Genomic DNA, 13,909 nt, shown 5'->3' with positions numbered 1-13,909 from the left:
AGTATCCAAAAGAACATAAATAAAAAGTCACCATTTTGGCATACCGGACTATAATTATGGGACAGAGGGAGTAGTAAATACTTTAATGTTTATTTCATGAATTCGTTGAGGGTATGAAGAGGATTGTTTAAATAGGTCGCTGTTTATCCATTTTGACCATCCTTTCTACGCTATTCGGCAACATGCATTTCTTGATGTAATTATTTCTAACAACTTAAGAATCAAGCTTGTTCTGAAGAGTATTTTCCTGCTGCTTCAACCTTGGATAAAATCCAGTGGGAAATTGCACCTTGTATCCTGTTTCAAGTGCATTTTTCACAAAGTAGTGACCAATCGTGTCTTACGACAAAAAGAAAGGTGTGCCTCCTTTTCTCGTGCTTGTAACATGCTTGTATCTTTAAAGAAATCTTCCTGGGAACTGAAGTTCACATGAAATACGTATCAGATAACGTGACACATTTTTAACACTTTTTTTCTTTTTGTGGCCGCGGTGGCTCAGTCGGTAACGCGCCTGACTACCATGCTGAAGGTCCCGGGTTCGATCCCCGGCCGGTTCAAATCCGGGAACTTTTCTAACGATGGAAGCGGCCCCGGCGCCCACCCAGCGTCGAATAACATGGGTACCTGGGGGAAACCCTAGGGGGTAAAGGCGGTCAGGGGCGTGATGCTGATCACATCACCCCTACTCACGACCGGACCAAGAAAGTGTGGGGCGTTACCCCCACACCCCCTATACGCCTTCATGGCGTGGTGCTATGCAAAGGGGAGCACTTTACCTTTTTTTTTACCTTTTTTTCACTTGGTACACAGTTTCAAAAATATATTTGCTGTTTGCGGAGTTATTGTTTTTAAAGTACTAACAAACGCTCATTACATGTTTACTCTAATTAATGTAATTTCAATGATTCATTTTTTAAATATAGTATATTTATCTTAGTATACAATGATCTGTGGAGAAATCTGTAAGAAAGAAAAAAGGAAGAAAACGTTAATAAAATACAACAACTACACCTACACGTTATACGTATACAAGATTAACTTTGCAATTGCAGAATTAAATACAAGGTTTACTGCAAATATTGAGTGGCACACACGCCGATCTGGCTTTTGCAGTTCTTGATATAACACAGCGTCGACAACATGGACAAATCGGCAATTAATTCAGGTGACATTGTTTGCTGATTCCCGCGGACAGTTGGACCAATATGGATAATTATGTAGCGTTACTCCATTATGTGACAGACTCTTCGGTCCAACAGTTAACTCATTCTAGCTGCACGAAGGAACACAACCGTGAAATGAGGAAACTTTCACTGTTCAAGGGCGTCCGCGAAAACTTTTAATCCTGGAGCGACAAAAGTCTGTTCTTTCAGATTGGTAGTTTCCCTGACCCTAACTGAAAATTTGTTATTATTGCTGGGATGAGGATGATAATAGACACCTAAAATAGATCTCAAACTTCTTTATTTACAAGTTTCTGATCTAACTCGTATTTTATCTTTAAACAAATGTCTGTATAAGTGATGATTGTAAGGGGTGACTGTGAGAACACCCAAATGTCAACCTCCCTTCTACTTAGTATACACCCTGGACTGCATTTTGCAGACTAGCGATGCTCTGGCGTCTGGACTAACGGCCAGTTTAATTCTCCGTGGGGTTCGTGTTAGTTTACAATTACAAATGCAACAAGTAATTTTTAAATATCTTACGACGACTTGACAAACCAGTTGTTTTAATGACAGGACAAATACACAAGTCTCTCAATACATTGTCACGCTCAAAAGCGCGTGCATTCTCGCACACGACATACACTAACTGCACTATCCTTACACCGTCAAGTTCGTAAATGAGGTGCAACCAGCAACGACAAAAACAGCCGATATTCGTACTTACTATTGCGTCTTGCGCGATTCGGCAATACCTATCATCACCACCTGTCGCGATCAACACGTCAAAGTGAACAATGCAGCTGTATTTCCGACTACGGAATGCGACACGTCAGTCCAAACCTCGATAACAAGGGGCGGGGGCGGAGGACTGGCCGGCTGGCGCGCGATCAAACAATAGATAGCGTTGTGACTTGGCACCGCACACGCACAGTAGACGTTGCTTACCATTTTCACAGACAAAACAATAATAGCTGCTTTTGTAAGAGAAAAACTAATATAATCTTTCGGTACCGCTTTCTTTCGCAGTTACTCTGCTGTATACTGAATATACAAAAGGATTTAATTTGAATTTTCTCCGCCTCAAGAAGACCAAACTGCCTCAAATAAGGCATCTTCCATTTTTTATACATTTTGCCGCCCTCTTGAGCTTGCCGCCCTGTGCAAATGCATGTGTTGCACGTACGGTAGAGCCGGCCCTGGATCCACCAAGCTTTCTGAAATCTCGGAAAATATGCGAACCAGAGGCTTCCCCGTAACTTTAACTAGCGACACTAGCGCCATTGCCGCCACGCGAGAGTTTCAGATGGGTTGATGGATCTTATAACAAGAGACAGTAAACAGTTCTCCACCCCCACCCCATTCCAGTTTCGATACCCAAGCGTTGCCACTGACAGTTTTTAAGAGCCTGCGTAATATGTTTTCTCCTAACCATATTGTAGATTTAGAATTTTTACACAACTTTAGAGTCGATTGTATGTAGAATGATAATACGGTCCTTCTTGCCCTGATCACATTGAACGATTGCAGTGTTCTTGAAATGGTACATATTTGTATGAAATTATATTTCAAAGTTATATATGGAATTGTCACACTCCTGTCATTGCCTATCTCGATTTCCTAATAGCCCTCCCAGATGGCGTACTGGTAACGCCGTGACCTTGTCATGAAGGCGTCTCGGGTTCGATACCCGGTAGAGGCACAAGTGGTTCGGATTCCACTTTATACTGTAGGTTCAGTTCCAATTAGCATTCCTGTATATAAAGTACACTTAAGTACCTCAAACTCATTCATTCGATGTCCTAATAATTAAAATTTTCTTCTAAGTTGCAAATTTCGAACACCTTTTTTCTAGTATGATTTAGAATCACTTAAATTATAGCACAATTTATTCCCTACTTAAGAAGACACGATGCATCATGGTACTTAATTTATTGTTTCTCTTTTTTCTAGGTTCTCGTGTTCGTCGTAATGGGTGTTGCTGTTGAGTGCAGAGGCATGCAGCGTGCCTCCCCTCCGAGACAAGAGAAGTTGGCTGTTTGAAAAAGAAACCCCCCTGTTAATTACGTCAACGAGCAACGTGTTGGAGATGTAGGCGCCTGGAGAGCGTCTCCGAGAGATTTTTTCTCCGTGATGCTTTGTGGTGTTCAAAGTGGGAGAGACATTCTTCCCCCACTGGTGACAAGATGGCCATAAGCCTTGGCATTTGGAAACACAGCAAATGGCGAACTGATGGGAAGATAGACAGGTAACTAGGCAGCTTCGCGCGTGAAGAAACTTTGCATCCCATCCTTTAGTGCGTGTTCACGTCGTTTTCGACGAACGGGCCATTAGTTCTTTCAAGTGAATGAGAGAAACTTTAAGAAGAAGAGTGCGTGTTTTTTCCGTGTCCAGTGTGTATTGACGTGTGTGCGTGTGTGTACATATAAATGAGAATCAAGTGATCACAATAAAAGAATATATAACGCAAGTTGCAACACTTGTTAGCCCAGTGCTGAGCTTGTTTCATACCAGTAAAGCCATTTTTCTTACGCATCTCATATTGAGGTGTCTGTGCGTGTGATTATATGTATATATATATTTCGTGTGAGTGAGTGTTGTTGGAGATATTTGCTACAAATTACATTTTGTAGTGTTCCTGTCAAGATGCCAGACTTTCCCTGCAAACCTCTCAAGCCAAATGTGAATCGTAACTGCCGTGTAAAGCATGGGACTGTGAAAAGATGTATCCTCGGTCTTCTGCTAACCAGCTTGTTCAGCATCTTGTATTATACACACTACGTGGCTAACAGCCCCCTTTCCAGGTGAGTCTTTTTCGAATAATAGTGATATTTGACATTTTATGTTTTGTTTATATGGCACTATGAGTATTTTGTAGAGTTGTAACCTGGAGTCTGAGACCTACCTGAGTGGTAGGACTGAAGCGCCATTGCCAAGGTGCAACTCCTTTTTGGGGCGGGGGGATTTATACGATCGGCGACAAACACAAGTTGGCGCCCAAATAACAAAATTATCTCATACCCTACAATATTTGGCAACAACAGGCCCACGCGATGACTTTCTCTACAGGAACTTACTTTTTCGCACCTTCCCTTGAGAGAGAGAAAACTACGCTGCTATTCTTCTTTAAATCAAAGAACGCTCGTGTTACTTAAAGTATTGCCCCAAGCTGGGCGCCATAAACCACATTTCCTTCCACTGTAACACACTTTTGTAAACTCGGACCATTATTTTCAAGATAGTCACTCGAATTAGAGAAGTGACAAAATATTGATTGATTGAGTTGGTATTTTAAGTCCACTTTATGCACAGTAAGGCTAATCGGGACTAGACTTACAGTTTAAAGTGGGATCCGAACCACTATGTGCCTCCACAGGGACTGAGAAAAGATATATATATATAAACACACACATAATCTACGCCTATTGGAAAAATCAGAAATCCTCTCCCCATGATCATTATAATGTAGCAATTTGCTTTTGGATCAGTGGCACCATCGCCACTATCTTATAGTTTTCTAGACCGCAGTCCGCGGCTATTGCTTTCAATTAACTCCGCAATTGTTGTTAAGATGCTGGGCCAGCATAAAATTTTGAATCCCGCACTGGTGATGGAACCCGGGACTGGTCGTACTCGTATGAAAAGGTGAGAGGGTACATCAGTAGTTTTATAAATAAAGATTAGCAAGTACTCGCAACAAAGAAATAATAACCATAAATTTTATGACTAGTTTGTAACGGTGAAGTATGACTTGGATTATTTTTTAAATATGTTGCGACTTAATGTTTTTATCCTGCTATAACCGAAGAATCGCTCAGATTCCTGTGGACATGTTACGTTGAGCTAGGTAGGATGTCCCTCGACGACTGCAGTAATGTTTGTGCAGATATTGTCGTCATCTACTGGACGTTATCTTCAAGACATAAACCTACCATCTCTTCAGCGACATGTAATGTATGCAATGAGCGACATGTGTACTATTCATTTCCGTGATTAAATCTCTTACAACTATTTATTCTCTTCTCTGTACCTCCGTTTCAAAATTTCCCATCTCTTTGAGACACCTTGTAGTATCAAGGATCAAAAGTGAAGAAGTTGTGTATCCAAGCACACGTCATTTCCGTATTAAAATAATCTCATAAAGTTGACTATTTATTTCTCGATTTGTAAATTCCACCAAATCTTTTAAACAATTTCCACATTATTAAAGAAAACACTATCCCGACCAACCACAGCTTTCTATCTTCTAAGCCCTAAGGTATTATATACCGTACAGTTCACTTACATTCTTGAACGAGCGCAGTGCCACATGCGACAGCAACTTACCCCTTTCAGAATGCACATATGCAACAACTGATGACACATTGCATTTGCTCATTATACAATCGATTGGTGCAGGAGACAGTACTTTTCCTTTTGTTCATTGACCCATAATAAGCAATACCTACATTTAGTGCACATTTATTTTAATTTGGTCGAAATGCACTCGAACATTGAACAGGCCTCCTGATGTATTGTACATTATATGTATTCCCCTTACGTGGCAGTTGTATTTCAGTCACTATTAAGCTAAATAACTTTTATTTAAAATACCAACAACGTTTTCATGAATGGGACCATTCCTTATCTTCAGTCCGGATCAGACAGCATAGACCTTCCTCTCAGTACTCTTTTACCACCTTGTCAAGGAAAGCTGCATCAACACTGTTACAGTGAAAGAGCTGGGTAAGTACATTCTCCATCTGAAAGAACTGACACATTTTAATACTGATAATTGACGATATTGTAAATCATTCATAAAGAGGACATTCAATAACTGCGCAGTTTCAGCGTCAAGCAAAAAATGATAAGATAAATCGAAACTGGAGACCGGTCAATATTGACATTTGATTACACACAGCTTTCGAAAACTAAACATTACATAACAGGCTTCCTGTGCAGCTGTTGCTATTGGTTACAAGCTGTTGGTCTTCCTGAAAGTTCACTGATATTTGTTTGTCACACCCGGGAGAAGGGGCGGGACGAGGGGGTTGAAGACGTAAGTGAACGTAACAGCTTCACAGCGGAACTCGTTCAGTTGTCATAGGTTGTTGATGCCCAATATGTTGGCAAAATTATGTCTTTTAAGAGTCTACTTTATTCTAAGGTAGTGCAGGCAAATACGTCACGTTAGGGTTTCGCATTTTTCTTGAAAAAGGAACATATGTGCCCTTTAGTTACAGAGTGGCGTATTGCAAACCTGCAGATAAATATCTCTGCATCAAATTCGCTATTAAAATTACCACTTGAGCGCTAGTGTCGCTTGCAATATGGCCGCTGTAGGTGGGATACATCCTTAGTTTACGTTCAGTTAGTAGTAACGTGTGGTTATGGCTGTTGTTGAAGAAACGTTGAAATTACGCGATATTTTTGAATATTGCGAAAACGATGTGAATACCAGAAACTATAACAAAGGTGTAGCTGTGCTGAGAACGAAGCATTTAATTATGATAGGCAAAAATAATACAGAAAACTCAGACGAAACAGTACACATACTGGTTCTTCAAAGCAGTGCTGCAACATCTGAACCTCATGTTGTAACTGGGGTTCTCGGAAATTATTCGAAAATAAAGCAATTGCCTTGTACTTGAAAAGCTGGGACAGGAGAAATTGCAAACATATCGTTGCAGTTTTCCCTCCAAAGAGGCAGGCTGGGTTAATAATAATAAAGAAGAATTCACAATTTCACTGAAATAGTGAAAATGGACATCGTACTGATTGAGTGAAGCAGCAATATTAGCATGTCCACTTTCTTGTTCTGGTTACATTTAAGGCATTAATTCATTCTCAAACTATTATCATCTTCGCACGTAATCGACTTGTACCTGTTCCAAATTGCATACATAATAGCTTACTTTGTTTATTTGAATGCATTGGGCAAGACGCTTCATGACTTTTCGAAACAAAAGTATTTATAAAGTACAATTTAAAACTTTACTTTCATGGCAATATATAATCATCTTTCAGAAAATAAAAGTGCGCAGACTCTAGCATTCTTTGTAATTTCCTTACCGCATTTCAGTCTTCTGCCAATCAATTCTGTTTTCCCAGATTCATTTACAAATTTCATATTGTTGATTCCACGGGCTGGAAACACATGGAAACTTTAAACTTGTTCTGACCCATACAATTATTTAGAACCGAAAGCTGAACAGTAGACGTCACTCTTTTTCACATTCCCCATGCTTTGAACGACTTCAACACTGCACAGTGTCCTACATACAGTAGTTCCTGATAATCTCACCAGATGGCATATCGGATAATTTTAATCGCGAATAGCACTGCAAACTTGTTATGAATAATAAAACATTCAACACATCAGGCTTGAACACGCAAAACGGTATTCATGGGTGTGTATGCCACATAAAAATAACACTCCAGTAAGAGATATTCAGTTGAAAATGGTTGAAATATAAATAACAAGAAGACGATTGTAAAGGGGGTGGGGCGGCGAGGGGAGATCTCTGACGGACCGATTTGTGCGTATTTGATGATTCAATTTCGACGTTCCACCTCTTTGAATTAATCGCGACGAAAGCTTGATGGGGAGGGGAGGGCGAAACCAGAATCATCGGAGGGGAGTGAGAAGTAAATGGTGGAATTCATCTTTACTGAGTTTCAGTTATGAGAGTGTGCTGTCTGCAAGAAAGGCAGCGATTAAGTTAAATGCGGTCACATAATCAGTGCTGATTGGAAAGGGGGGGGGGGTCCAAGCCCGTGCCTTTGTCTTATGAGTTTGCAAATGCCTACGTTGTGAAGGTTGTCAGAGAAATCGCATATAAGACATCACATGAAGAACACACACATCCGTGGCCATCGCCATGACGTCATTCTTCAGGATGTAGTGAGACTTCAGTATCTGGAATGCTGAATCATTTTTTGCTTTACTTTAATAAGCAGTATAGGCAGTGAAGGGAAGTGCATATGATTGAAGTTTGTACAGTGGGCTGCAGAAATATTACCAGGCAATATGCCAAATCACTGTTTTCAGGAATGGAGTTGTATTGATGCTGACGCACTTGTCGACTTATTCGTTGCCGTTTTCATTCAATTCTTGAACCTCAAATTGAATAACGAAGAGAATGAACATGACAATGGACTATTTGGTAGAGAATACGTACGTATTCCACTCCACGTGTGTAGGTGTGTGTTTGTGGCCCATTAGTGTGCATTTCTGAGTACTTTACATTCACATATTTAGCCATCGAACCGTAAAAAGTATGTCTTGACCGTTACTTAACGTTCAATAGGTAGGAATGCCCATCTCCGTGGCGTAGTGGTTAGCACAGCGCACTGCGATGGCAGGGTTCCCGGGTTTAAATCTCGGCCTGGGCATGAGTGAGTGTCCTCATCATAGCGGTTAGACAAAAGTGGCAGAAAGGCGAAGTAGAATAAACCAAATCAATCAGTCAAGAGGTAGGGATATTCCCGTATATCTTAAGATACCTATGCATGCCTCTGTTCTCGGTATATTTGTGTAGGATATTATATTTTTTTCAGTTCGAATGTGCGGTTCAAGGACATCCACCCAGCTCCACGTTTCCCTCTTCCTCTCTCCCACTCCTATGCATTCCTCGTGCAGAACCCAATGAACAGGCAGAACGTTTTGTTTGGAGGGGAACAGGCGACTGCGTGGGGAGACGATGCCGTGACCTTGAAGCGCAGTTTGGAAATGACAGCAGTATAGTAACTTTTGGTAGAGATAGGTTGTTTTTGTTTCTCACCTGTTCAAGGCCGACGTTGGTATTTAATTTTTTGCTTGAACAACACCTTTTCCGGAAAGGTAGGGGTTATCAAGATGTAACCCCCCCCTCCCTTTTGGACTTCTTCGCATTGGTATTCATGAAATCCAGGGGTTCCGAACCTAAGGCCAATGACGTAATGTAGTTACGTAATCGTATGGCGGCACGTCAGACCTCATCTGTCTCTCTTCTCACCACTGAAGAATGGAGTGTGTTTTGACATGGGTTGAGGTCATTTGGAGCTACTGGTTTGCAGTAAACGTCGTTGCATTCATTCTTGGACATCGAAATACGCAATGAACGCTTCTTTGTTCGTTCAAATTGCAACCTTTTCTCATTGGAATAGATGGCCATATAAACACATACATATTTGTAGAATGCAGACTTTTCTCATTTTGTCCACTTCACAGCTACGTAATGGATTAGAGAGAATGAAAGGATAGAGGAGCGGCCTGTAATTGTGATGTTTTGCCCCCCTTTCGGGCTATCCCCATTCCCGTCTTTTTTGCTGTTGGAAAAGCTTCCCTTTTGAGCGCAGTAGCGGAAGAAAGTATAAATGAGATAGGGAAAAGGGATCAAGCTCTTTTCTCCCCTTTATCTTTATTTCCTTTCTTCTAGCATTCTCGTTCTTCCTCTCCCTTTTTTATTGTTAGAAAGAAAAACCTATGAACAAACAAACTCGGCAAGTTATTCAGAAAATAGAAACAGTGCATATTTTCATGCCCGTGGTTGCTAAATATTGTCCTAATGTGTGTGTGAGAGGGAAGTGTTATGAAAATAGACATACTTGACACTGCAAGTTAAACCTTTTGCTGCAGTTAAAACAGAACCGTATTTTCATTGTGTCACACTGCTTTAGAAATAATTGATTGACAAGATTTGTGTTACGTGTTGCAGTGATTGAAACGAAACATTGCAATCACAGCAGATTACGAAGTATAAAGCGGCATGCCATATTTTTGACACTCGTTTTTCTTCTAATTGCTAGTCTGTGCTTTTACACTCGGATGTTCAGGTCTTGGTTTATTCAACATGTAATGGATTAATGGCTAGGCATGCCATCTGTTGATCTAGTGTTTACATCCTTTTGGTAACGCCGTGTTGCAATGGGAAGCAAGGGCGCACGCAGGATTTTTTCCCGGGGGACAGAGTAAGATTTACTTTTTTATTTTTTAAGATTTAATTTTACTGTTTATTATTATTATTTATCAATAAATTTAAATTTCATTGAAAATATGAATACTTTGGCATTTTTGACGAGTTTGAAATTGATCCCAATGATTTCCCAACTTCTCCGGATCCCGAATATTCAATAAATTGTAAAGTATTGCGTTTAAAAGTGGTTAATTCTTTATATTTTCTGCACTATAAGTGACTGGTATTTCCTGAAGTTAACAGTTTTTATTACAGAACTGCAAAAACAATCCCTTTATTGTAAAGTTGTGTGTAAAATTCGAGATTTTCACCTCGTCAGGAAATGTCGCTTTATTTCAGTCCCGAACGTCGCGACTATAAAATTTCCCTTCCAAATCCCACCCCAACACTTCTAGCTATGGTAGTCAATGTGATTTTAATGTCTGGTAAAACGTTCTCGACGTTGTTTCGTTGGACATAGCAATTAATTGCTGTAACGTGCATGCTGTACATCACAGAAAACAATATTATTTGTAGTAAAGTATAGTTGCAACTTCACCTTTCGAATTACATGATCTCTTTCCAGAAATCTCAGAGGGTAAAGTGCCCCCTCTGGCCCCCCTTCCCCTTTGGGGCACCCTTGATGGGAAGTAATCCTGCGTTCTGGTGTTTGATGTGACCTCCCATACTCTAGCAGCAAATACCTCCGAGAGAACAGGAAGCAAATGAACGTGCAAAAGGAAATTCTGGTTTACTCGGTCGGCGGATGCAGGGGGTGGGGGTAACGTTGAAAATCTGCCAGCAGTTCTCGGATGTAAGGCAGTTGCTCCCTGAAGTCCCGGGGCAGACCTCACAGAGCCAGCAACCAGTTCCCCAATCCAGGGCAAACATGCATTTGCATACACGAGTAGTGTAATTGGGGCGTTTCAACGCCGTACTTTGTAGGTATTTTTTTGTTTTACCACTTTTTGATATATTTTGACAATTTTTTGTCGACGTTTTAGCGTTTATCGATGTTTTTAGTACAATTTTCAATGCATTTTTACAGCATTATTTTTTTTCGTTTTTCTTCCCACTCGTACTTGGTAGGTATGCATTTGTAGCCTTTTTTTTATCAATTGAATATCAGTTTTTGATATATTTTGACAATTTTTTGTTGATGTTTTAGCGTTTGGCGATGTTTTAGCGTTTGGCGATGTTTTAGTAAAATTTCCTTTTTTTGTCGATGTCACATTTGGTAGGTATACCACGATCTTACGTGATATAACTTAACCTATTTATTTTTTTTGTGCTAAACTACACGAGAGCCTCTACGTGCTTTGACCTACTTTAGAGTAGACCCAAATAGAGAATTGACAAACATCAAGTGAGGATAAAAAAAAACCTCAAAAACTTATTTTCTCTCCACGTTTCGCGCCTTATTTATTGCGCTGACGATGTTTTACAGCGAAGAAAACAGCACCAAAACATCAAAAACTCACTTTGACCAATTGGGGTTTACCAAAACCTCAAAAACTTATTTTTATTAATTAAGGTTCACCAAAACCTCAAAAACTCACTTTCTCCCCACGTTTCGCCTCGAAGTGAGGCTCGGTGAGGTATGCCTTAATGGTTTTACGTGATAGAACTTAACCTATCTTACGATTTTTTTACGATCTTTAGTGATATAACTTAACCTATCATTTTTTTTTATTTGCGCACCGAACTAACTTACATTATATTTTATATAACCTAAGAAATGTGTTGATTTTTTTAGTATGTGACAATTTTTTACGATTTTTTTTTAAAAAAACTGTTCCGTCACCCTCTTGTTCTTCATGTTGTACGCGAAAGACTTCTCTGCGATCAGGATGACGCTGCACACGGTATTCTCGGGCAATGGACTATAGAACTCGCAGACGATCTTTTATGTTGGTGCGATCGTTGACCATGACCTGCTTTTTTTTGAGGTGTTGATGACGAACATGGGTCTGTGTGTTATGAATTCGCTGGGCGCGTAGTACATGTCTATGTTTCTCTCTGTTACTCTCTTGTAAGCGGTGTAAGCTTTGTAAAGTTTTAGATAATCATTTTTGGTCATGTCGAGGTTGTAATTCTCGCGCGGGAACACTTCGTTCCTGCTATTCTTCAGATAAACGTTCTTGATCTTGCAGTTGTCGAATTCGCAAACAGATTTTTCCTAAGTCTTACAGTTTCCAAGATAACCACACTTCCGGTCGCCATTTTGGATTTCCGAGCATAGATTCTATTCATATTTTACTTACATATAGGCGTACGTGATGAATTCGCAAACAGATTTGTCCTAAGTCTTACTGTTTCCAAGATAACCTTACTTCCGGTCGCCATTTTGGATTTCTGAACATAGGTTCTATTCACATTTTTTCTTACGTATAGGTGTACATGACGAATTCGCAAACAGATTTTTCCTAAGTCTTACCGTTTCCAAGATAATCCCACTTCCGGTCGCCATTTTGGATTTCCTAACATAGGTTCTATTCACATTTTACTTACATATAGGTGTACATGACGAATTCGCAAACAGATTTTTTCTAAGTCTTACCGTTTCCAAGATAACTAGTAGTGCAGGTGCACGGGTTCACCAACCGAAAGTGGAGCTCGGTGGAGCTCGCAGTGTTACCAACTCCTCACTCGAAAAAATCACCAAGGTTTTTGTTTTTTGGGTATAACCTAACCTAAAACAAGGAGCTGGCAACCTTGCTTGAGGCTTCTTAATGGCTTGCTCTTGTAAGGCAAGCCTCAAGCAGTGTTGCCAACATCTTACTCGAAAAAAATCACCAAGGTTTTTTTTTTGGTCTAACCTAATCTAAAGCAAGGAGCTGGCAACACTGCTTGAGGCTTGCCTTACAGTGCATAAAGCAAGGTTGCCAACCTTCTGGTACTTTTGCCATGGCCTTTTACAAAAAAAAGAGAGAGAGAGGGAAGAGTTAAACAACCGACAGCTGCCAACACCCACCTACAGCCTTTTTTTGGTCTAACCTAACCTAAAGCAGGGAGCTGGCAACCTTCCTTGAGGCTTGCCTTACAGTGCATAAAGCAATTTTTGCCAACCTACTGGTACTTTTACCATGGTCTTTTACAAAAAAAAGAGAGAGGGGGAAGAGTTAAACAACCGACAGCTGCCAACACCCACCCACAGCCTTTCTTGGTCTAACCTAACCTAAAGCAAGGAGCCGGCAACTTTGCTTGAGGCTTGCCTTACAGTGCATAAAGCAATTTTTGCCAACCTACACACACTGGGCAAGGAGAGCCGGCAACAAACGCGCACTGCCGTAAAAGAGAGAGGGATGGGTGGATGGCAACACTGCACGGGTTCAACGTCAGAAAGTGGAACTCGGTGGAGCTCGCCTTAATGGTTTTCTCTTGAAAGGCATGAGCTCTATTTTCTCGCAGTGTTGCCAACTCCTACCTACACCCTTTTTTTTTACTTGGCAAGGGCTAGAGAGAGAGAGAGACCTGTGGCTGGCAACAGTGGTGGGCGAATGCGCCATATCGTAATTTTCCAACTCCGTATATCGTGACCTTTGTAAACCTCTCTCTCGGGGGAACGATGTGCCATACACACAGACACACACACGCGCGCGCGCGCCTCTCATTATTTCTGTATTGTGATGTGTTTATTTTGGTATGGGAGGACAGAGGACACCTGGACGATGCTAATGCAAGAAATCCCAGCTCTCTATGACCATCTTTTCGAAAGTTACGAGCGATGAAAAAAATATTTTGGCAATTGGCCCTCTCTTGACCCAGGACCTCTAAAAAAAAAAAAAACTTTGTACACGTACTCTGCATCACCAATATCGACAAAAG

General features: G+C 40.6%; 1 protein-coding gene across 3 annotated transcripts in view; it reads left to right on the top strand.

Annotated features, from left to right (window-relative positions):
- The window catches only part of sfl (N-deacetylase and N-sulfotransferase sfl), a 491,065-nt gene that overhangs the window by 395,040 nt on the left and 82,116 nt on the right, over positions 1-13,909 (top strand). For all 3 annotated transcript variants that reach the window (XM_083112039.1, XM_083112033.1, XM_083112023.1), the window contains one exon: positions 3,120-3,970. In XM_083112039.1, the coding sequence (XP_082968165.1) occupies positions 3,813-3,970 (158 nt within the window). In that variant the 5' untranslated portion in view covers positions 3,120-3,812. The remainder of the gene's footprint in view (positions 1-3,119; positions 3,971-13,909) is intronic.

Source organism: Lepisma saccharinum, chromosome 1, assembly GCF_977018435.1.
Source record: "Lepisma saccharinum chromosome 1, izLepSacc3.1, whole genome shotgun sequence".
Lineage (NCBI taxonomy): Eukaryota > Metazoa > Arthropoda > Insecta > Zygentoma > Lepismatidae > Lepisma > Lepisma saccharinum.
The sequence above is the reverse complement of the archived record's forward strand: the minus strand, read 5'-3'. Positions and strand labels throughout refer to the sequence as shown.